The sequence below is a fragment of the Mya arenaria genome, chromosome 3 (assembly GCF_026914265.1).
Source record: "Mya arenaria isolate MELC-2E11 chromosome 3, ASM2691426v1".
NCBI classification, from domain to species: domain Eukaryota; kingdom Metazoa; phylum Mollusca; class Bivalvia; order Myida; family Myidae; genus Mya; species Mya arenaria.
The window spans coordinates 81544339-81568227 of NC_069124.1; the positions used below are offsets into that span (position 1 = coordinate 81544339).

At 37.3% G+C, this 23889-nt stretch overlaps 1 protein-coding gene and 1 pseudogene across 1 annotated transcript; both read right to left on the reverse strand.

Moving 5' to 3' along the window:
* Nucleotides 1–3253: 3253 nt before the first annotated feature.
* On the reverse strand, nt 3254–14474 carry LOC128226320 (neuronal acetylcholine receptor subunit alpha-10-like). Its single transcript, XM_052936204.1, has 8 exons — nt 14325–14474; nt 13978–14022; nt 9082–9188; nt 8706–8845; nt 5839–5952; nt 4457–4738; nt 4074–4267; nt 3254–3643 (listed from the first exon to the last, which is right to left on the reverse strand). Exons 1-8 carry the CDS (start codon nt 14472–14474, stop codon nt 3254–3256), a joined length of 1422 nt encoding a protein of 473 aa, XP_052792164.1.
* A 6570-nt stretch (nt 14475–21044) lies between these two features.
* On the reverse strand, nt 21045–23713 carry LOC128226321 (putative nuclease HARBI1; annotated as a pseudogene).
* Between the last annotated feature and the right edge of the window lie 176 nt (nt 23714–23889).

Genomic DNA, 23889 nt, shown 5'->3' on the forward strand with positions numbered 1-23889 from the left:
GGAAGAGGTTTGGATGGTTACACAGTGGTAGGTGCTGATATTGTCAGAACAGTGGCCGGGAAGAGGTTTGGATGGTTACACAGTGGTAGGTGCTGATATTGTCAGAACAGTGGCCTGGAAGAGGTTTGGATGGTTACACAGTGGTAGGTGCTGATATTGTCAGAACAGTGGCCGGGCAGAGGTTTGGATGGTTACACAGTGGTAGGTGCTGATATTGTCAGAACAGTGGCCGGGAAGAGGTTGGGATGGTTACACAGTGGTAGGTGCTGATATTGTCAGAACAGTGGCCGGGAAGAGGTTTGGATGGTTACACAGTGGTAGGTGCTGATATTGTCAGAACAGTGGCCGGGAAGAGGTTTGGATGGTTACACAGTGGTAGGTGCTGATATTGTCAGAACAGTGGCCGGGCAGAGGTTGGGATGGTTACACAGTGGTAGGTGCTGATATTGTCAGAACAGTGGCCGGGCAGAGGTTGGGATGGTTACACAGTGGTAGGTGCTGATACTGTCAGAACAGTGGCCGGGCAGAGGTTTGGATGGTTACACAGTGGTATCTGCTGATACTGTCAGAACAGTGGCCGGGCAGAGGTTGGGATGGTTACACAGTGGTAGGTGCTGATACTGTCAGAACAGTGGCCGGGCAGAGGTTGGGATGGTTACCTGTGGGTAGGGATTGAACTAATCATGGGACAAACCTTGCTTTTGCACGCTACTGTTTCTGAAAATATCAGCAAAATCTAGTAGTATTTAAATTAAATAATAAATGCAATACCTTCTCTTAGAAACACATTCTTAAGATTTTTCCCGTAAAGCTAGATTACTTATAAAATTGTTACTAACTACACATTAACATTAACTTTTTATATCAATATGGTCTGGGACCACTCCCGGATGATGAGATATGGTCGACATATGGACCTTCAGGGTCAATGTCATGGTAACCTTAAGATTACCTTCAGCTGAAAATCTGTGAACGATCAATACATGCATATGAAAATGGCTCGGCCTAGTGACCTCAAACTTGGAAGAGATCCTCAAATATGACCAGAACCCTAACTATTGTTAGGTTAGTTGGTCAAAGGTCAAGGTCGTGGTGAACTTTAGGCTGAAAATCTTATTTAATTCATTAATTGAAAAATGCTTGTATACACGTACTTGGCAACGTAACTTGGTACCCTGATTTAATGCATCTGCTTCATTTTATTCATGTATCAAAAACATTCGCGACGTTTTCGATGCGTTGCAACAAAATTAGTCTTGTTATGTTGATTTTCCATAGATCACTGGTACTGAATTCCTGGTTTGGTCTATGAGGAACAGGATTCCATTGCGATTGCTTGGTTTAACTAGGCGTAGGCGTCAAGAAAACAAGCTTCCGAATGCCTAATTGTCCCGATGGAGTTTCGGAATATGGCGTAAACGCTTATGTGATATTCATGAAGGAGTAAGAGTTTGTACTTTTTCGCACTTTTGTATTTTTGCCCTCTCAAGTTTAACTTTTGTTCATACTTAAGAAATACAGTAAAGAGTGATAACGATGTAATGATGGTGATATTCAAGCAATAAGTAATGATAAGCACCAAATTGTTTTGTAGCTGTGAACCTGATGACTGGCGACCCTGACGTGATCTCCAAGATACTTTCAGAGCAGAGCGTCCATATTGAGCAGACGATTGAAAAGTTCCAGCAGATACTAATCGACGCTAAGGTTTGAATCATCAGCTCGTTCTAAAATTTACTTTGGAAATATAGAAAAACTGCAAATGTAAGACGTCGAGCACGCGGCTGAACGCGAGAATGCGGAAATGATTGTGTTTGGAAGTCGTGGTTTAAATAGGCTGCGGCGTTCTTTCCATTGCAGCGTTAGCGACTACATCCCCCACCATGCACACGCGCCTGTACTCATCTGTGAGTTCGATCATCTGAAGATGCACTGATGTTGGGGTCGTGGGATGACTCTTATATGTTCATGAATATGTCTCGTGTTATCCGAGCTGTACATTACAGTCCACAGTAAAGCAGTGGGCCATACATTGTGGACGCGTATCACAATTTATTATATGCCTATCAAATTCCATTTCCATATCCAATAGTGAAAATTCAGCACGCCGTATTGAAAAATCCACATTATGATACTGTCGTTTTCTGATTCCGTGTCATGCGAGTACCGTGTGTAATCTCGGAACTACTTTCGCGTTGCTAAAAATAGCGTGACCAAAATAACTGGTAAACCCTGTCAACAAATACAAATAAGAAGGCGAATTCGCGTCATCGGTAGAAATAGCGATTGACTCACGAACATCCCTCAATTCTGCATATAATGATCGTCAAAAAATCCCACGAATATTTACTTTGTTAAATATGGCCGCGTTACGTATATAGGAAATGGCATTTAATGTATACTCGTAAAATAAGTACCGTTTTTTGTGCTGTGATATTTAATATTTGTTCTCGTATTAGCTATTTGTTAATTTTGCTAAAACACAAACTATTTCGTTCTTATTTTGCTCAATAAAGTGAATTATGTAACTTCTGACATCGTTTCGCTGTAGTAGCCTCCTGCGGTCTCGACGGATACATGTTTTCAAACCGAACTTGGCGAGATACAGGTCACCAGAAAAACGTCATATCATAATACCCCCTATTTATTTTCATTTAACTTAAATGCACGCATACTTTGTTAAACCTATTTTTCCAAATGAATTTATCGTCATGTTTCAAACATTCAAAGATTAGATGTATTTTTTTTAACTTTGCCAATTTACTTCAGTTTCTCCACATTCATACTGTATCATGTTTTGGGACATTATCAATTTCTTGTGATAACAAATGGAAAATGTGTGTTTTGCTCAAAGTTTAATTATATGGAACACATATATGCACTTTTTTGTTAAAAAAGCAACAGTATGTTCTTTGTTTGACAAAGATTTCTTGCCATAATACAGAAGCTGTTTAATGTACAACGAATGCTAATCACTGCTCATAATACTAAATTAACAATGAATAATTATTCGTATACAACTTTTTTATATACTGGTATTTAGTACAATATTGACAGGAAATGTTCTTCTGTCTCATTTTCTGAGCTTTTGTTTTGTTTTGAAAGTTCTCTGAAAACAGTTCTAGTTAAATTACACTTCTAGTATATAATTAAATAATTCTAAAATTGCTCATTTGAAAAAGTGGAACAATTAATTCTTACAATTGCAAGCTAACGGCATGTAGGAGGACCATAATTGATTGTAAATGGAAAACTATTCCTTAAGCAGGTGCAACACATCAGGGTCGGCATAAGTTATCCTGATTAGAATCAGAGCGGAAGTCCCGAACTGGAAGAGGAAGAAGAGAATCATGAAGATGCGGTCCACGACCTTCGCCAACTTCCGCCACTCGTCCATCCCCAGCGACTCCCGCTGTTTCTCCTCCATGTGATTGTGTATCTTATCCAAACAATCTAACTGCTTCTTTAGAAGGGACATCACCTCCGAAGATGTGTCGAAGTCAAATTTGACGTCGCTGTGGTCGGAGAGTGCGGACGCCATGCCGGTGCAGCACTCGGCGTCAATGGGTCCGATGTGGCTGGAATTGTCGTCTCTTGTCGACATTCCATGGAAACCTTGGTTCTCAAACGCCTTTGAACTTCTCTGCAAGAAATTGATTTTAAGAACTTTTCGTGAATTTTGTTCCGCAGTTTAATAACATTGAAAGTACATAACATCTACACTCCTAATGAAAGCGACACATTGGACACATTGGCAAAGAAAAAGTGGTCGAATACATTAAGGCATATTACTATTTACTTCAGGTACATACGCTTGCTAATCAAATAGTAGGTCAAACCGGTGTCGAGTTATTGTGAGAAAAAGATTCAAAATACACATTGACTGTGTGGCCTTCCGTTTTTGATCTGATATTTGCCACATATCAGACACTGTATCAATAGGGGCATAAAGGACTGAAGTTCCATGCTCCTAAATACGTTTTGCGGTCTACCATCCAACGTACCATCGCACCGAGTTATATTTGTAAATGCACATAACCCTTTTCTTCGAAAATATAAAACCATCATGTTACCTTCATTTTATCGTACTGTGGGAGCTTGTCAGTTTCCTTAACAAGAAGGATCCTTCCGAAACCATCTAGGAAGACGAGGCGGACCCAGGGCGGCAACCGCTTACCGAACAGCCCCTTGTAGTGCATATTGAGCACTGTGACCGTCATCAGGCACGATAGTGACACCAGACCCATCGCGCACGCGAAATAAATGCCTGGATATGAAGAGTCACATTGGATATAATATGTTCGGTTAGCGTAATTTAATTGCTAAAATGAGTAAGTGCGAACATGTAACAAATGAATTATAACAATTTATTATGGCGTTTAATGTATACCTACATCACAGTCATATTGTGCCACGTTTTATCACGTCATGTTTAAATAAATATATAAACATTGACCTATGTAAGGAAAGGTCTCCGAGTCCGCCGGCATGATTTCGGACGTCACGAGGAGGAAGACGGCCAGGGAGAGGAGCACGGTAATCTCGAGGGACACCTTTTCCCCGGAGTCCGGCGGCAACAGGAAACCAAGGAACGCCATTGTCGAGATAAGCGTACAGGGGAAAATCAGGTTCAGCACATAAAATAGCGGCTTTCGGCGAATCTGCACATAAAACCTAAAGTCGGGGTACGGCTCCGGACAACACTGGTATATGACCTCCTTCCGGTCAGTATGTACACCTAAAAAACGGACGAAACATGCTTTATTATTGATTGTTAACGTACAAACAACTTGTCACGTTGAATTTAGTTTACTTCATCAGTATCATAGATAAAACAAAGGGGTCTCAGATGGCTCAACTGAAATAAGGAACTCTGTCAATGGCATTTGTATGGTGTTCATGAACTATTTCTATGGTTTCTTTTTCCTGTGACAAAACCTTTAATCAAATTTTACTTAGGTTTGATAAATGCAATCATTGTTTTTCTACGATAGAAATTACACCTTCTATTAAGTTCCCAAATTTATCCTTTGAGCTGACCCGTTGATCTAGTTCATTAGCCACATGGCCCATTTTCGTAGACCTTGATGAACTGCAAATAATCATGTTTAGCTTTTATGTCGGTCAGATGAAAATGACATCCTTTTAATGTTTCCTTGATTCAACCTGTTGACCTATTTTGACCCCGCACAGCCCATTTCCGAGCTTGACATCAATTACATAAAGATTAAATAAGTTAATGAAAATATAAAAAAATGAAAAATGACCTATATTCGAACTTGAACTAGATTTAATAAGGACAATAAATTTGATAAGGATCACTTAAACAAATCCGAGATCTTAAATATAAATAGAATCTGTAAATAAATGAAGGTGCTAGAGTGGAAACATGATATCGCCTTTTTTATAAATAAAGGGCTATAACTCGATGAGCCAGACTTTGCTAATTGACAAACTTGGACAAGATCTGACGGTCATACATTTTCATTCTATATATGATAAGGATTCGTGAAGGGATGACGGTGCAAGAGTGTTGATAATGTTCGATATGATATTTTCCATAAATCAAGGTCAATTACTCTTGGCCGACTGTTCAGACATAGCTCATTATCAAACTTCACCAAGATATTGGGCCCGAATCCATTGTGCCCACGCTTGGATAAAATTGGTTCAGATATATGAATGCTAGATTGGGAACAACCAAATTGTTGACTACGGACGACGGACAAACGGCGATCACAACATTTCACCTTTTACTTCTTCTTGATCAAGTGAGCTATAAAAAAAACGAAACGTTCGACCAAAATCAATCTCTTCTATTAACATAAGCACAAATACCTATGATATCCCATTCGCCGTTAGAAATAAAATAAGAGGTGTCGGCCGCCGGGTTTTTTCCTGTCAAGTTGAGATCCCAGCCATGGTATGACCATGAACCAAACTGCAATTTACCTGAAAAAAAAACACATTGCGAATTCAAGATTAAAATGTTTTGATTCACAAAAAACATTTTAGTGTTTACGTCTATGTCTCTGCCAATTGGATGGCCGACGGATTCTGATTAAAAAACTACCTTATTCCTATAACGTCATCAAATTGTATCATTAAGTGCACTCTGTCAAGTATAGAGGCATTCGCACCAACACTTAGTCAGTTATTACCACATCTTTCCATTACGAAACAATTCATTCGTCAGCGCGCCGAGTCAATGAATTAGTTAAGCAAAATTTAAACAAGTTATATTTACAATTAAGTTTATCTGATATATTCAAATGCTACAGTAAGCGCTGCTGAGAAATCAAACCCTCGTTCCACAGCCCGGTGCGGACTTGTTTAGAAGACCAAAAACCAAGTAATAACTATTCGCGCCAAGTCTTGAATGAAAGTTTAGGTGTCCAACAGATCTGACTTACCCGTCAATATAACCATAGCATCTAGCGAGTTTGTTTGTAATGGTACATTTCTCAAACAATGTGAAAGTGACAAAAGGCAACAGGAATCATAGTACCTTATACAAGTCTTTTATTATCACTGAACTGAGCTACATGGTAACAAGACATAGCGCATGAAGAAAAATATGTTAGAGGTTATACAATCGGAATGCACGTGTAACTGTATCTCGTAATGTTAACCAATATGTTATTTGCGTGAAAAAAGCATGAAAAATGCAGCCTAAAAGAGCTGAAAAGAGTCCTTGTGTCATGGATACCAGAAATTCATATTCGAATTGTAAATTTACTATTTTATCAAAATTCTATTGCTTAAATGTGTTAACTAACAATACCAAAAAAATAGTTAACAAACAAATACTCCATGTGTCTTCTCACGAAATTTAACACATATTTTTCATGACACACGTTGCAACTCCGGATCACCCAAAGCTAGAAAAGGTAATACAGGGTTGTGAATTATAATGCCTGTATTTAGTGCTTGTCATGGCAACACGACTGCTATAGAAAATGTGTTTTAACACCTTCTATTGGCAAAAGGATATGAAAGGTTATACTTGAGCAATATAAAGCACCAAATCACACAATCTGTTCAAATTAAAATTGAAGTGTAAGAAAATCTGTTAAATTGGGAATACATCTATTGTTGAGATGACAACAATATACGGCAAATATGATATTCAGTCCTTTTTCTTCGCGTAAGAATAAAAAAAACGCTGTAAGTGAAAACTGTATAACACATTAAATGCATCAAAACTGAAGTTGAAGAAGAAGAAGGCAGTATGGAATCCAAATGGCGGGTGTTTTCGAAAATGGCTGATATTCGACTAAAGTATCGAATACAACACGAGTCTAGGTGAAAATATGTTCAGAGTTTTAACATTAGTTGGGTCTAAATTCAAGCTTTTCCCATTTTTCTGAATCAAATGAGTTTAACATGATAATGCATTAAAATGAGAAGGTCTTTTTACAACAACCTTTATTGTGCCCCTTTAAGGCAAAATGCTATTCAGCCGAGGTACGCCCATAAACCGGTGAATTTAGGAAACCGATACGATAGCTATATGAAGAACCTACAAAAGTAAGTTTAAACATTATCCCCGTTCAATGGTTCTGAGTCAACGCCAACGACACAGAACAGAAAATGCAAACATTCACAAACAAAAAACACGGAACAACAACACAAAACTCCACAGACAACACACATCATATGTGAATATACGTATTTTCCATGACCGAGAGTGTAAGATTATTCCCAACCCGAGCGTAGGGTGTTCTGCGGAAACTAGGTTTACCAAGTATCCACAAAACACCCAGCGCGAGGGTTGGGATAAACATATATTACACGGGCGGCTATGGTAGATGCCTTTTCTCACATCTCAGTTAAAAAAGTAATGTTAAGATGTATTTTATCGCTGGAACTCTATTGTGCGTAGTGAAACTAATGTGCGTATAGATATGTGATATTTGCGGTTGTCATGGATATGGGCGCAGTGATTCTGATTATGTAAATAAATAGTCCCTAACCATAACCCTAACCGTAAATAAATAGTCCCTAACCATAACCCTAACCCTAATCGTTCTTTAAATAGTTCTGAGGAGAGTGCAGCATTATTTCTTGAACGCAGCGAGAAAACTGTTCATGTTCCCATTTCAAGCGAGAAATAATTGATTTGGATTTTAAATAATGCCACAAGACAAGGTTTCCTAGATGGTACAAACGACAGTCTTCAACAAGGAAGGTAATTGTGTGAAGACAATAAAAACGAGTTCCATACGGGTACTTGCTTTATTTTTGCCCGTGGTGGATCTACAAGCGACCAGAATACAAATAAAAGCTCGGACGTGTTGCCACAGGAACATTTCAAAGTTACAATCGAGTCTAAACGTTGACTAAGAAATATTTCTTTAAATGTGCAGTTGTAGGTTGAGTTGGTCTCTTTACTCTTTTGTACATGCCATTTTAAGCGTGTACCTTGTCCACGTACCTGGGTGTATTGCACAAAAATCAACACGTATACATGTTCGTACAATTTTCAATTTGCAATGTCCTTTTTATCAAAATGATATATAAGTAACCCAATGAAAACATTTAGGAGTGAGAGTGGTCTAGTGTCCGCCTCTTACTAACTATGTTATAGGTTCGTGCTCAACCAATGTTACGTTTAACTGGCTTCTCAAAATAGACACGAGTGTAATGACCTTCAGGTAAAGTCATAGCATACTTACATCAATGCATGTGTAAAATATACTCACAGATTTGCGTGTCAAATGGGAAGTAAGTGACGTCCACCTTACAGAGACTACGGATGACGGACGGGAAGTTGTAGTAGACGTCTCCGTTTGGGTATATGTTAGGTCGGTATTGTTGCAGGCCGCCTAGCGCGTTCTGAGCACTTCCGGGGTGTCAGGAAGTGAAAGGAAAGGTGAGATAATTGTCAGGTGATTCTACTTGTCAGCTACAACGTGTAAGTTATGTACTGCGACAATCATGAACTGTCATCAAATACACCGGACATTGATAATTATTTAAGATCTGTATTGAGAATATTATCACAATTATCACTTCGGTATCAAAGGCCACAACAAGCACTACTAGTATTATACAAAACTTCCCGTTAGAGGTACCTACTTATCATAGAGCGTGATGTCGGGTACCCAGACTCTCCGGTAGGGCACAGCGATGTTCTTGATCCCCGTCTCCGTCGCGTTCCACGTCAACTGGCAGTCGTTCCATACCTTGGCGCAATGCATATACGAGAATGAAGAGCCTTGCATAACCGACTGGACCTTAGCAGTATATAATAAGGCGACTGGGTGCATTGCGGTATAGAGTTAGGCGACTGTGGTCCTAGCGGTATATAATAAGACGACTGGGGACCTAACAGTATAGAGTTAGGCGACTGGGGTCCTATCGGTTTAGGGTTAGGCGACTGGGGTCCTAAAAGTATAGAGTTAGGCGACCGGGGTCCTAGCAGTTTATAGTAAGTCGACTGTGGCCTAGTGGTGTAGAGTTAGGCGACTGGGGCATAGTGGTGTAGACTTAGGCGACTGGGGCCTAGTGATGTAGAGTTAAGCGACTGAGGCCCTGCGGCATATAGTTAGGCGACTGGGGTCCTAGCGGTATAGAGTTAGGAGACTGGGGCCTAGCGGCATATAGTTAGGCGACTAGGGTCCTAACGGTATAGAGGTAGGAGATTGGGGCCTAGCGGCATGTAGTTAGGTGACTGGAGTACTACCAGTGTAGTTAGGAGACTAGGGCCTAGCGGTATAGAGTTAGGAAACTGGGGCCTAGCAGGATAGAGTTAGGAAACTGAGGCCCTAGCGGCATATATATAATAGTTCACTGGCACCGGATTTTCAAACTCAGTCATTTTTAAAAAAAAAAAAAAATCTTATAATTCCTTACTAAAAATTATAATACCGAATATGTGAAAAAAACATTGAAAAATATATTTTTTTAAATATGCATATTATGCAGTATAAAGTTCAATATTTTTTCACATATTCGGTATTATAATTTTTAGTAAGGAATTATAAGATGTTTTTAGTTTAAAAAAAAAAAAATGATTGAGTTTGAAAATCCGGTGCCAGTGATATAGTTACGCGAGAGTGGTCCTAGCGGTATAGAGTTAGGAAACTGGTGTCTAGCGGTATATAGTTCGGCGACTTGGGTCCTAGCGGTATAGAGTTAGGAAACAGGCGACTTGTAGCATATAGTTAGGCAACTGAGGTCCTAGCGGTATAGAGTTAGGATACTGGGCCTATAAGTGTAGAGTTAGGAGAATGGGTCCTAGCGGTATAGAGTTAGGAAACTGGTGTCTAGCGGTATAGAGTTCGGCGACTTGGGTCCTAGCGGTATAGAGTTAGGAAACAGGCGACTTGTAGCATATAGTTAGGCAACTGAGGTCCTAGCGGTATAGAGTTAGGATACTGGGCCTATAAGTGTAGAGTTAGGAGAATGGGTCCTAGCGGTATAGAGTTAGGAAACTGGTGTCTAGCGGTATAGAGTTCGGCGACTTGGGTCCTAGCGGTATAGAGTTAGGAAACAGGCGACTTGTAGCAAATAGTTAGGCAACTGAGGTCCTAGCGGTATAGAGTTAGGATACTGGGGCCTATCAATGTAGAGTTAGGAGAATGGGTCCTAGCGGTAAATAGTTACGGAACTGGGGCCTAGCGGCATATAGTTAGCGATTTGGGTACTAGCAGTATAGAATAAGGAAACTGGGGTCTAGTGTTGTAGAGTTTGGCGACTGGGGCCTAGGAGCATATTGGACAGTGGATAGTGAAACGTAGCCCCGCTCCAATGCGGCCATGATTGTTCTTTACAATTCAACATTCGGTAAAGGAATTTGATACAGGGTAACCTAAGAAACAGTTCTGTGAAATTATGTTCGAATCGGGCCAGCGGATTCTGAGAAGAAGATTTTAAAGTTTTTTTTTCCTTTAGGTAAGCATGGAAACCAGAGTTCTACATGGAACCAAATTTTAAAGGAATCTGGAAGAGGACATTCCTGCATGTTTTGTTGATATTGAGGTTTAAGTTGAGAAGTTATTTCAGGGAAAATGTTGATGTCGAAAGGACTGACGACGACGGACGACGGACAATCAACCTTCATCAATAGCTCACGCTGAAAGTATATTTTCCGTATTCGTCACTGCCATCTGGTAGCGACAAAGCAGATAACTTTCTGTCATATACAGTTTATCGACAAACCACATAGTTGCATTGTATTATTATTAAAACACCTTTACGAGAACAATGACATGTGTGCTAACACCGTGTGGTATTTCTTCTTTTACGTGTAGAAATAATTCTTGTGTGGTCTAAACAATTTTTAGTTCAGTATTACATTGACAGTTTCACACTTCATGAGTTCACATATTATTCATGCCTTCCTCATTAAAAAAGGTGTTATGTATATATAGGTTCAAACATAATATGTTCTATAACATGTTTGTTTTATGATATGTTCCATATTTATTAGGGATGCAAACGAATATTCGAATATTCGATCAAACGTTTGGTATTCGAATGTCAAAATCGGTATTTGAAAATTCGAAAAAAAAATCAATAAAAAGAATAAAAAACCTTTTACCTACAACACTTTTGTTGTTTATAAACTGTGTTTGTCTTGTTGTTACAACGATTGGCCCCTAATGCCAGAAGTGTGAATGTGACACGTGCCATATGTCATTTTGGGACATATCGTCTGGCACTATAAAAAGTCCCCTACTTTTACAATAACCGGATGTCCGCCCGGTTAGCTCAATCGGTAGAGCGTTGGACTGTGAATCGGACAACACGGGTTCGATTCCCGGGCGGACCAGGTTACTTCTGTTGTGATTAGTTATGAAATCCTTTCTACGACTATTCTCCCTGTACCACTGCCCCTTCCTTTCAGAGGTGAAGGCACCTAGTACTGGTTAACCGCCTGATAGTCTGCCCAGGATAGGTGTGCGGTGGTTGAACTGTCACTCTGTGACCCTTCAATGTGCTCACGCCGGGACCCGGAGTATAAACTATTAACACTACCACCAATAACCGGGTAGGAATCAGATTTAACACCAGTGTGTTGTCTTGGCTGCAAATTAAGCTGTGCAACATAGCTCAAATCGCCGTGATGATATGAAGGCCATGTGCTGCAATAATGTTGTTACATGTATGTGCTTTAAACGGTATTCCATGTATCGATAGAATGTTCGTGCTTTGAAATTTAAATGTATTGTATAGCGTTTTAGAACATATTTCCTCTATTGTTGTACAATAGATGAGTCAAATCCACATATGTTTTTGTTTTAATGTTTTACTAGTTCCCGAGTTGGTTTTGGGTTTTCCATAGTTATATTTAGTAAATTTAGAGGTCAATCTCAGAACGAGGCTGCTTGTCCTACGGAAAGAGCCTCCATTGGCGCATAACGCTATTTGACATAAAATCCATCTGATTTCACATTGTTTTGTGTCGACCACTAAATGAATGTTACCAGGAATTCACTCAAATGTGCCGATCACTACATGAATCTTACCAGTGAATTCCGATCACTACATGAATCCTACCAGGAATTCACTCAAATGTGCCGATCACTACAGGAATCTTTCCAGGAATTCACTCAAAAGTGCCGATCACTACGGGAATCGTACCAGAAATTCACTCAAATGTGCTGATCACTACAGGAATATTACCAGGAATTCACTCAAAGGTGCTGATCACTACATGAATCTTACCAGGAATTCACTCAAAGGTGCTGATCACTACATGAATCTTACCAGGAATTCACTCAAAGGTGCTGATCACTACAGGAATATTACCAGGAATTAACTCATATGTGCCGATCACTACAGGAATATTACCAGGAATTAACTCATATGTGCCGATCACTACAGGAATATTACCAGGAATTAACTCATATGTGCCGATCACTACAGGAATATTACCAGGAATTAACTCATATGTGCCGATCACTACAGGAATATTACCAGGAATTAACTCATATGTGCTGATCACGTGATCATGCATAAGGACTTCAGGTAAGACTTAGTTTAGAGTTATGAAACTGCAATAATCAGCTTTATTTTCAGTCCAGTTTATTTCTAACTATGATAATACAATTCCAATTGCGTCTTTTCGATATGTCAGATATATGTTTCATTTCGTATCTAAACGTCATTTAAGAACGTCAGTTCCATGAAATTGATTCGTATTGACATTAATATTGTAAAAAAATAATTTAAAATGCCATTACCAGTCAACAATGAGTAAATTTGAAAAAGATGATCATATTACGAATAATTCATTATTTATATATGATTACCCGCGGTCTTCTAAATTTCATCGGTTTCGCATATACGTCGGAAACAATAGAATTACAGGTGGTCCTTAGCAAAGTTTGAGTAGTATATCACAGCTGAATATCAACACCACGGCAAATGATACAACGCCGCCATTTATATGATAGAACACAGGGCACTAAATAAAAAAAAAAACATATGATAATATTATTGTGACAGGGTCATTATTTACGACATACTGGTTTACGTTAGAGGGACTACTTTCTTTACTTTCGTTTTAATATATTTATAGTTTGACCTTTATTGAACTCCAGGGCTTGGTATGCAAGATTTGATTGGTCAGTTGTTTTAACCGCATTCCTTTAATTTTCGTTCGTCATAAGGTTGACACAACTTTTTCACCTGTCAAACAATATAGACATATATATTTTACTATAAAAAATAAATGATCAGGGTTCTAAGGAATATAGGATTTTGATACCGTTTAAACCTAACCCCCAAACGAGTGCTTGATATCGAGTGTTAGAGACATATAGTGGAGCTCAGTACCACATACTGGTAAGATTGTCATAATGTTATGTCAGGGCTCATGCTCATATATTTCTATGAGGAAATAATAAACAATAAAACGAACCTATTACCTGCTTATCAAGTGATCATTTAACCCCAACGATAAGCACCCGGTAACATCATTGTTGGATTGATTGTTTTATTGTTATACTGCAGGAGATAACTCACCATTCTGACCCACGTGTTCGTCTCCAGGATCTGCATAGGCTCATTCTGGAACACAGACATTGGACAAAACAATAAAAGAACCTGCAAACAAGCCAGATTTAATATAGTCAGAAACGACATGCTTAAGGAGCAACATATATATATAATGCAAAAACAATTTACTGATTACAAAATGAGTTCATATATAGTAATGTTGTAACCGTGTATGTCTTAAATTTAAATTAAAACAAATAGTTTCTGTAGCGTAAGCGTTAACATACTAATTGAGTAGACAGTACTCACACGCAAACACAACCTAAAAATTGTTTAGTATATGAACCATTATATTTATGACTCGATCTACTGACCAGTTCGATAATCTGCCGAACAGCGAGTCCGATCTGAACCTGGACGGTGTCTTGGGGGTTACAGCGAGGCAGCACCTCGGATGAGTAGCCCTCGAACAACTTATCCATCAGGTCCGTAAGGGGATAACACCGTGTCGGCGGGACTGGCATGTTGATATAAAATGAACTGACATACAAATACACGCCGGTGAAATGCAACAAATCTACCTGCCATCCTACAAAATAATAATAACCCGCCATCTTCTATGAAAATTAGCCACACATATGAAAGACTACTACTACTACTACTACTACCACCACCACCACCACCAACACCACTACCACCACCACCACTACCACCACCACCACCGCCACCTCTACAACAACTACTACTACTACTACTAAAAAAACGTATATAGTACACAACTTCTATCAGAACTTCGACCTGAGTTTCCTGTTATGCGATACAAAAGGTTTTATTAAGTAATAAACAAAACATTTTATCTAATAGTTTTAATTGGTTTAAACATTTAAATAGACCATTAACATGATTTATATTCTCACTATAAATGGAATGAAACATTTTCTACTGTTATTTGTTCATTGTTTATTTCCCATCGGTCAAATTAATAAAAACATTGGCTATGCATATTATTTATTCAATAATTCGTCATGTTTTTGTCAGACAATGAGATTATTTTCTCTAAAAGTGTCAACTCTAAATGGGCCTGAGCCAATAAACAAATACACAGGAAATTGACCCCTGCTGTGACACCTGTAAGGAATAAACAGGTAAAAGTTCAACTACATTTTGGCATTAACCTACATTGTTTATCTTGTTATGGAGTTATTAAGCGCTTCTACATTTCTCTTGTCATATTTCTTTTCTAGTCTTATCAGACTGCTCTATAGCCAAGCAAATGTTTACAAGCAGGATATTTTTGAAAGACCGTTCAGTGCTGGAACACATGGCATATTCTTGCCAACATCTTATTCTCAAAAAGTTTGCGATTTTGGTTAAAAATCTTTAGACAGAAAACATTCACTTTGCGTAAAAAATACTTGATTCGACCTTATCACCATCTCTTCTCTTCTGTGTTGTATGCGCTTTAATAGTATAGAAGGCTCTTTTGTCGAGTGATGATTTCCAAAGATCGGTTCTAGTATTAGTAAATTCGGTTACTGCGTATTTGCCTGAAGTTCAAGCATGTTGAGCACCTGTAAAGTTAAATACAGCTGTGCGACACCAGTCGATGAACTTTTAAAAGCCATTAATTTGTGTACATTTGTCCATGCACGATTAAAAGCCACGCATTTTGGTTCATTTGTCTTATGCATGTTTCAAAAGCCATGCATTTTGGTACATTTGTCCATGCACGTTTAAAAGTCATGCATTTTGGTACATTTGTCCATGCACGTTTAAAAGTCATGCATTTTGGTACATTTGTCCATGCTCGTTTAAAAGCCATGCATTTTGGTACATTTGTCCATGCTCGTTTAAAAGCCATGCATTTTGGTACATTTGTCCATGCACGTTTAAAAGTCATGCATTTTGGTACATTTGTCCATGCTCGTTTAAAAGCCATGCATTTTGGTGCATTTGTCCTATGCACGTTTCAAAAGCCCTGCATTTTGGTACATATGTCCATGCACGTTTATAAAGCCATGCATTTTGGTACATTTGTCCATGCTCGTTTAAAAGCCATTCATTTTGGTTCATTTGTCCATGCATGTTTAAAACCATTCATTTTAGTACATTTGTCCATGCACGTTTAAAAGCCATTCATTTTGCTTCATTTGTCCATGCACGTTTAAAAGCCATTCATTTTGGTTCATTTGTCCATGCACGTTTATAAAGCCATGCATTTTGGTACATTTGTCCATGCTCGTTTAAAAGCCATTCATTTTGGTTCATTTGTCCATGCACGTTTAAAACCATTCATTTTGGTACATTTGTTCATGCACGTATAAAAGCCATGCATTTTGGTACATATGTCCATGGGGCACATTAGTAGTTGCACCTTTAAAAGGCATTTTTGTGGGTACGTTAGTCGATCACTTTTTAAAGGCATTTTTGGGGGTACGTTAGTCAATCACCTTTAAAAGGCATTTTTGTGGGTACGTGAGTCGATTCTTTTTTAAAAGGCATTTTTGTGGGTACGTTAGTCGATCACTTTTAAAAGGCATTTTGGGGGTACGTCAGTCGATCACTTTTAAAAGGCATTTTTGGGGGTACGTTAGTCGATCACTTTTAAAAGGCCTTTATGGGGGTACGTGAGTCGATTCACTATTAAAGGCCATTTATTAGGGTAGATAAGTCGATGCATTTTAAAAAGTAAAATATTTTGGTAGAAGGGAATCATACAGCTCATCTAAGACTCACCTTATTAGAACATTGCCTTGCCGACATGTGTAAAAATCCATAAAAGTTTTCCATTAGTTGTTATTTATATATACTATATAACATTATGTGTTTAATCTTTGTTGTGCGAGACTAAACTGTTTTACGTAAGCTGTACAGACCGTTTTTACGGCGTAAAAATATGACCGGGTGTCTCGATTCGCCATGGACGATATGCCAGGTATTTGAAACAAAGCTGGACCGAGATTCACGAACATGGACCTTCGTTATAGTCAGAAAATATGATCTCAGGCTCATTTCATGGGTGCGCAAATATAAGCCAAACATAGGCCATCTGTCATCACGCCACTGAACAGGTGTGTCTGATGATTGCATTCAATTATGTAAATGCATTTAGAGATGTATTACCAATATGCTGTTTAATCGTACATTTAAGCGTATTGTTAATAGATATTGGTACATGTGAGGCTGCATTTCAGTAAAGTCTGGGCATACCATGATGATGTACGGTCGTCCCCAACTAACACCAGAACCATATAGATTTATAAATAAAACAGCGAAATATTCTTATGCCTAAATTCTGCTGCGAGAGCGTAATAAAAGGGAATTCTTCTATAAACTGGCAAAGACCTAAGAGCAAGTAATGTTTTGTGTTCAAAAGTTCAAATAAAGAAATTCTGCGACAACCCATTTTGAGCATAACCCTGATCTGAATAAAGCATCAGCTATATAATATGTTTACGATCGTTTCATCAAAATGAATCACGTAATATGGACATTTTTTTATTTTGCAGTAATGAGCTTTCGTTTATAAAGTTAATACACACGTTATACTAAATTAAATACTAATGTCTAATTATTATAAAGATATCCAATTATTAAAATATAATTAATGCAAATACAAATTGATGCAGTTCTTATTACATGTAATGCTATTGGGAACATCTTCAAAATGGAAGATATCATTTATTTATTCTCAATTAACGATAAACTCTCTTTAAAACCACATCATAATAGTGTTTTGCATATGTTTATAAAGACACCGACAACACTAAAAACATGACAATTCATAGACTGTTTTTCTTTAAAATGTAAATGTCTTATTTGGCAATGCGCGGCGTTTTTTATATCCTTGAAATTGTTAAATATAACAAGATATACAAACACTAAACGGAGATAAAGTCGGTACTCTTTCAACAAAGAGGAAATAACGAAATAAAAGGTATTTACAAATGAAAATTTATGTGCAAATGGAAAAATAAATTAGAAACCTACCTAGTAAAACAAGCATAATTATCGCAACCAACAATGCCATTCTTGGCGTAAACGAGATACTGCGCCAGGAGACAGTGTGCGAACGTGAAGGCCTTTTGAAATATAAGCAGCAGCAAATCCACAATGCCTTATATAAGCAGACAAATTGATGCGGTGAAGCAAATTTATTATGCAGCAGCATCATCAATATGAGCAAAATGATTTTCTGATCAAGCTGATACGGCGAGGGCCTGAACATGTCGAACATCAGTATATCGTTTCTTTATCTAATTGGATGACCGATCATTTTACTTGTTGTATTCCTATTAAGAATATAAGGAAGTACAATCAAATGATAAAACGATTCTATTTAGCATGAAGTTTTGCTGTTCGTAGTAATCTGTTATTAAGAGGACGGCAACCTAATAGTTTCACATCTTCTCTAGAGAATTTCCGAATGCTTTTCCGAATTGTCCCGATGTAATTATTAATTAGGTCAGAAATAATGGCTTGTTAATCCTCTGCTTAATACATCTGTTGATTTTCCTTGCATAGCATAGTACCAAATTTACTTTCTGTCTTTACTGGCTTATTAAAAATTAAGGTTATGCGTAAGGAAAAGAGTGTGCATAGTTTTTGCCTTAAAAGATCAATATTCAACTTTTCGCTTTTTTATGAAACTTCACTATTTCTGTGTGTAAATCGTTTCAAATTAAAACTAATTTGGTGTTTAAGTTTTATTCCAAATCTTTTAGGGGTCTCCAGAAATAGCCATACTCACATTCGAAATGGACTTTTTGCAACGGAAAGAGGGAAAACAGAAATTGTACAAATTTTCATAAACGGTCTTTCTTAACATCATTAACTGAATGAACTGAATGAAATGTTAAATAAATGGCATTAAAAATCAATGCGCTTCCATATTGTTTTTTTCCGAAAATACCAAAAATATAACACGAAATTCCATACTTGAACGCTGTAAACGGTTATAATTAAGACATCTACTGTTGGAATGCAAAAATGGTAATATGCCATTTTTTGGTAGTTTTATAAACACCCTAAACACAATTAAAGGTTATAGAAAACAAAATATCTATATATTTAATAGTGAATTGCACGCTCAATCACAATGACTTTAAGTGTATCAATAACACAAGGCTCGGTTTCAACACATTAAGCACAACATTGGCAAACTAGATTCTCAACTGGCAAATTTAAGCCTCGTCCAATGGCAAGTAAAATAGGGGCTACACAACAGTAAATGCAACTCTATGTCTTTGTGGCAGAATCGTTGTACAATGCTGTTCTGTACAATAGTCATATCTAAACTGTCAATAGGTACTCAATTGGTTTCTACCAGCATGTCTTGCAGAATTTGGTCTTGAAAGAATATCTTTCCCATCACTGATTTACAAATCTACATAACAGCACTGTTAACCTTACCGAATAGCTTATTCGTAGACGTATAAACTTGAAAGTAATAAAACCTTTCAAGATCTAAATCCTTTAACTTTTCCCTGACGTTGTACACTCTTTGTGGCAGAATCATTGTACACCCCGTTTTTTACTTTTCACTCATGGAGTACCAACAGTCCAGTGTTGTCAATTTCTCTATAAATACAGTTCAAATTCATTTTACCATGTCTGTGCCGCATGCTACAAACAGTTTTATACTGTTTGACAAGAGGTTGTTGCCAACCTGTATCACCAACTACTGTGGCAGATGAAGTATATTTTCCAAGACCCAGAAAGAAGCGAAGAGCTCTATTCTCTACTGCATTTTTACAAACGTAAGACTTAACGCACCAGATAACTGATGCATAAAAGATTACAAATCACACCGTAGATTTAATTTTACTACATACAGGAAAGCATATACCTCCCATACTTTTATATATAGCAATAAGGAAACCAAGCGATCGCCTTTACTGAATTATTAAAATCTATGAGTTCAGTAAGTAAAAATCCAAAATAAGAGTACTTCGACAGTATTTAACATATAATTTCCATAAACTAATAATACACAGTCAAATACAAAGTAATTTTACATTCTGAGGAAATATTTTTACATAAAAATTAAAAAAGGACTTAGATTGATATAATTGTTTTTAACGGTGCATGTGAATAAACGTATTATGAACTTTCAGTTCCCAGGAACTAAATTCATTAGATAATTAGAAATATGTAAACTATCGAAAGACAAATAGATGCCGTCTATCTCTTCTTCTTCTTTCAATGTACATGGGTAGTCATATAAAAACGTTTAAAGAACTAAATGTAAATAAACAGTTTGGATAAAATGGCCAACTTGGTTAAAAAGTTAACCGCTGGACAACTATAACCAGCGGTTAAATCTTACAAACGTTTATACAATTGCCTTCTCTTTCGGCAATGACATACAAGTGTAGTGGTCTCTGATCAGCTATGCAGGATCTAATAAGCTCAGCCTACCAGCTAGTAGTCAGCGAATACAATTCACGTATTATGTGCATGTATTTCAAGAATTATAATTAGTTTTTGTTAAACGGTTGTACAGAATACACCTATAGCATGAATCCTGTTTCGGGTATGACCCACCCCTTTACATACACAATGGTCTGTTATTCAATGTTCTTATCATACCTACCACAAAACAGTACAACATGTAACATGGAAAGAATACCATACCATACTTACAAAATAATGCATTTATGGAAAATATCAATTACTGATAATATTGTAGCTGTGCATGTTAAAAGTCGAAAACACAAACATAATAAACGATTGGTGAATGATAAAAGGTTTACTGTGATCTTCTATAGTCTCATATGGTGGATATACCACGGTTTATGCACCTTTCTTTCAAAGTATACTTGGTACCCTTCATAAGAACCATTAATTTTGACATTTATTAATCCTTTTTGATATATCAAAACATTTGTATCAATTGTGGTAAATTTCATTTGGGAGTAAGACTGCATTTTTAACTGTTGTATTAATGAGTAATAATGGAATACTTAAAAACAATATTATTGTATGTTGCCTAACAGTTTTTTCAGGATTATTCACCAATATGCACTGTGTGATATTTCTTTAAATGTTTTATATAGGACACCAAGAACCTTAAAGGAAGTGCAGACAGCAGATTATGTTGAGGCCACTGCTGCCAAGAAGTCAGAGAAGAAGTTCTTTGATGCAGCAACAAATGTGCTGACTTTACTGAGTGAAAACATTATGTAAATATATACAATTCAATCTTAGTGTCAAATATTTTAACTGCAGTTATTTTATTTTTATGCATGTTATTATTCACTAAAAATATAAAGATCTGTACATTTTTGTCCTTTTTTATGGAAATAATTCAAATTATATGATGCAGCCAATTGTACCATGCCATATAACTCTAAATTCAAAAATAGATCACATACACTGTAACTACAATTTCACACATTCAACAAAGTATCACAGTATCGTTCATTAAGTGTTATAAAATGCCATGAACTAGAGAAACTCAATTCAGACACAAGCATTCAGTTTTATCAAACGTGGTCACCACTATTGTTAAAATAAATGCATACACAGGGTCATTGATAAAAGACACTTATTTATATCGATTTAAACAATCTGGTGGAAAATGATGATCATGAAAGTGGCCTCCATCCTTGTCAAATGTTCCTGGTCAACTGTAAATAGAGTAAAACAGTGGTAGTGTTCAGTAGCAGTAATAAATACTTCCAGCATTGTCTGCATTTCTGGCCTTAAAATTTAATGAAAAATATACATGCAACACAGAAAAATGTCAGTGTATCTTAATTACAGACCCATATTATAATTGTGTTGTAGTTGTTGCAGTTCATATCTGCTGCAGATATAAAGCATATAGTTTCCTGTAAGAAGTTTGTAAAATGTATGACTTTTTGATGATACATGTGTTGTTTAATTTAATAATTTTTAATTATCAGGGCCAATATGAAACTTGTAAATCTTTAATTTGTAACAAAGTTCAAAAGGTCTTTTTAAACTAATAACAACTGTTATACATGTTAGAAATAAGTTGTTGGTAAGTTATTGGAAATGTAATGCCTTAATGTTTTAAAATTGCAAAAGGAAGCCAGTATAAAAATAGTCAAACCTGAAGTATTGCATTGTAATGTACTCCCGAACTGCCTTTCCAGACATGTCATCATCATGGCTCAGAACGGTAGGGGGCTGCTGGTCATTCTCGGGAGGAAATTCCCGGGTTCTCCCCACAACTTTGCAAGGTTGTGTAGCACAACACAACATACCACAATCTTACTTACTTACTTTCAGTGGCTTCATCCGGATCTGTTTTAATCATCATCATCATCATCAACATCATCATCACCACCACCACCATCACCACCATCATCATTATAACAAACATACATAAGCAGCTTGCAGCAACAATGGTAACTTAGCTGCCTTAATTCTTGGGTATCATAATGAAATATTAATCCAAATTGAAATAAAAGAAATAAGAAGGATACAATTCAGCAGTAATAGGAATGTTTTGCACAAGTGCATGCGACATTACCTGGGTGCAGGTATGGGGTAAGCATGTAAGGCTAGCAAGGGTAGGCACTGTCCCCTAGCAGTATGCCATCTTCAAGGCCTGGAAATGAAGTATATTCATGTAAATACAATTTCTATGTTTTAAGTACATTTAATTAAATTTATTTCCATGAAACAGACTTCATGAATGTGACATATGCCTTATTTATATTCAATAACAATTACCATGATGATGTGTCTCCATGAAGTGGAACAATTCCGAGGTCCTGAATACATGGGCATCGTGCGTACTGCCCGGCTAGATGGCATTTATGCTTGTAAATACACCTGCGAAACACAAACAATACATTATCATATGTCACAGAATTTCTTTCTTTCAAGATTACCATACTGTAAATTGTACATAGTACTTAAACAATAGTACAATGCAAATACCCCATGTGGTGCCCCTATCATTTATAGAAAAATACTATATATAGCTGTTGAAAAATATTACATGGAATTCAGTAAAAATTACGTCACAACCTCTACACGTTTACATCAGTTGAAAAAATAAATTGATTGTTGTAGACTGTAGTGGCGATTCCTGGGAAATTTTGTAGGCATCGCCACTACATCATCTTACGAATACTATTCAAACATGGATTTATAAGAATAAAAAAGAGTACTATATTTTATATCATTCTTACTGCAATAAAGTTGCTTTTGTTATTCAGAACGAAATTCATTATACAGTACAATGCAAATTTCGTTACCTCTATGGTCGCAGCTGGCTTGCACATTAATAATGTTTTCTATTGACATACTGCTCCTCGTCCTCACTGGGCGTTTGTATTCTAACGTGCGTTCCGTCTACCGCTGATATCACAGACGGGAATCCCCTTAGGGCATGAATTCCAGTCTTAGTCCTGTGTCGATGTCTGTCTGTCGTCAGAAATTGAATCGCGCTGTCCTTCAGGTCAAAAATACAGTCGGTCACTGCAGTTACAACCCCTGAAATCGTGGCAACATCTACCCCAAATGTATCACCTTTTACTTGTAAAAAAATCCATATAGCGTAAAAACGTAAAGCAATCATAATCTGTTGCCGTGGTGTCAAAGGTTGATTTCTGCGAGTAGGTTGCTCAAGTCTGTGGCCTATCAGTCGTTCCAATCTGTCTATGTTGTGCGGAGTGAATCTATACCGTTTACGTACTTCCTCGTCGTTGTATTCGTCCATTTGTCTACATATCCTGCGAAATTGTCGAGGTCGCCTAGCGTTCACTATGTCAAGGTCGGCCATCTTTGTTTTGGTTAAATCAGCTAACCAAACTCTTCGAGTTCGGTTAAATTTTGTCCAAAAGTTAGCCGAATCACGCGCTGGCTAGGATAACTTAATTTGTATACAATCGGTTTTTGAATAACTTGACCAAACCAGGGAGATAACCAAAAGATAACCGCTGGTTAGGACTTATCCAC

Coding starts and splice junctions, on each gene's coding strand:
- LOC128226320 (XM_052936204.1), bottom strand. CDS start 14,474: ATGCCAGTCCCGCCGACACGGTGTTATCCCCTTACGGACCTGATGGAT. Junction 4,739..5,838: donor CGGCGAATGGGATATCATAG/GTATTTGTGCTT, acceptor TCCGTTTTTTAG/GTGTACATACTGACCGGAAG. Junction 4,268..4,456: donor GGAGACCTTTCCTTACATAG/GTCAATGTTTAT, acceptor CTTCATATCCAG/GCATTTATTTCGCGTGCGCG.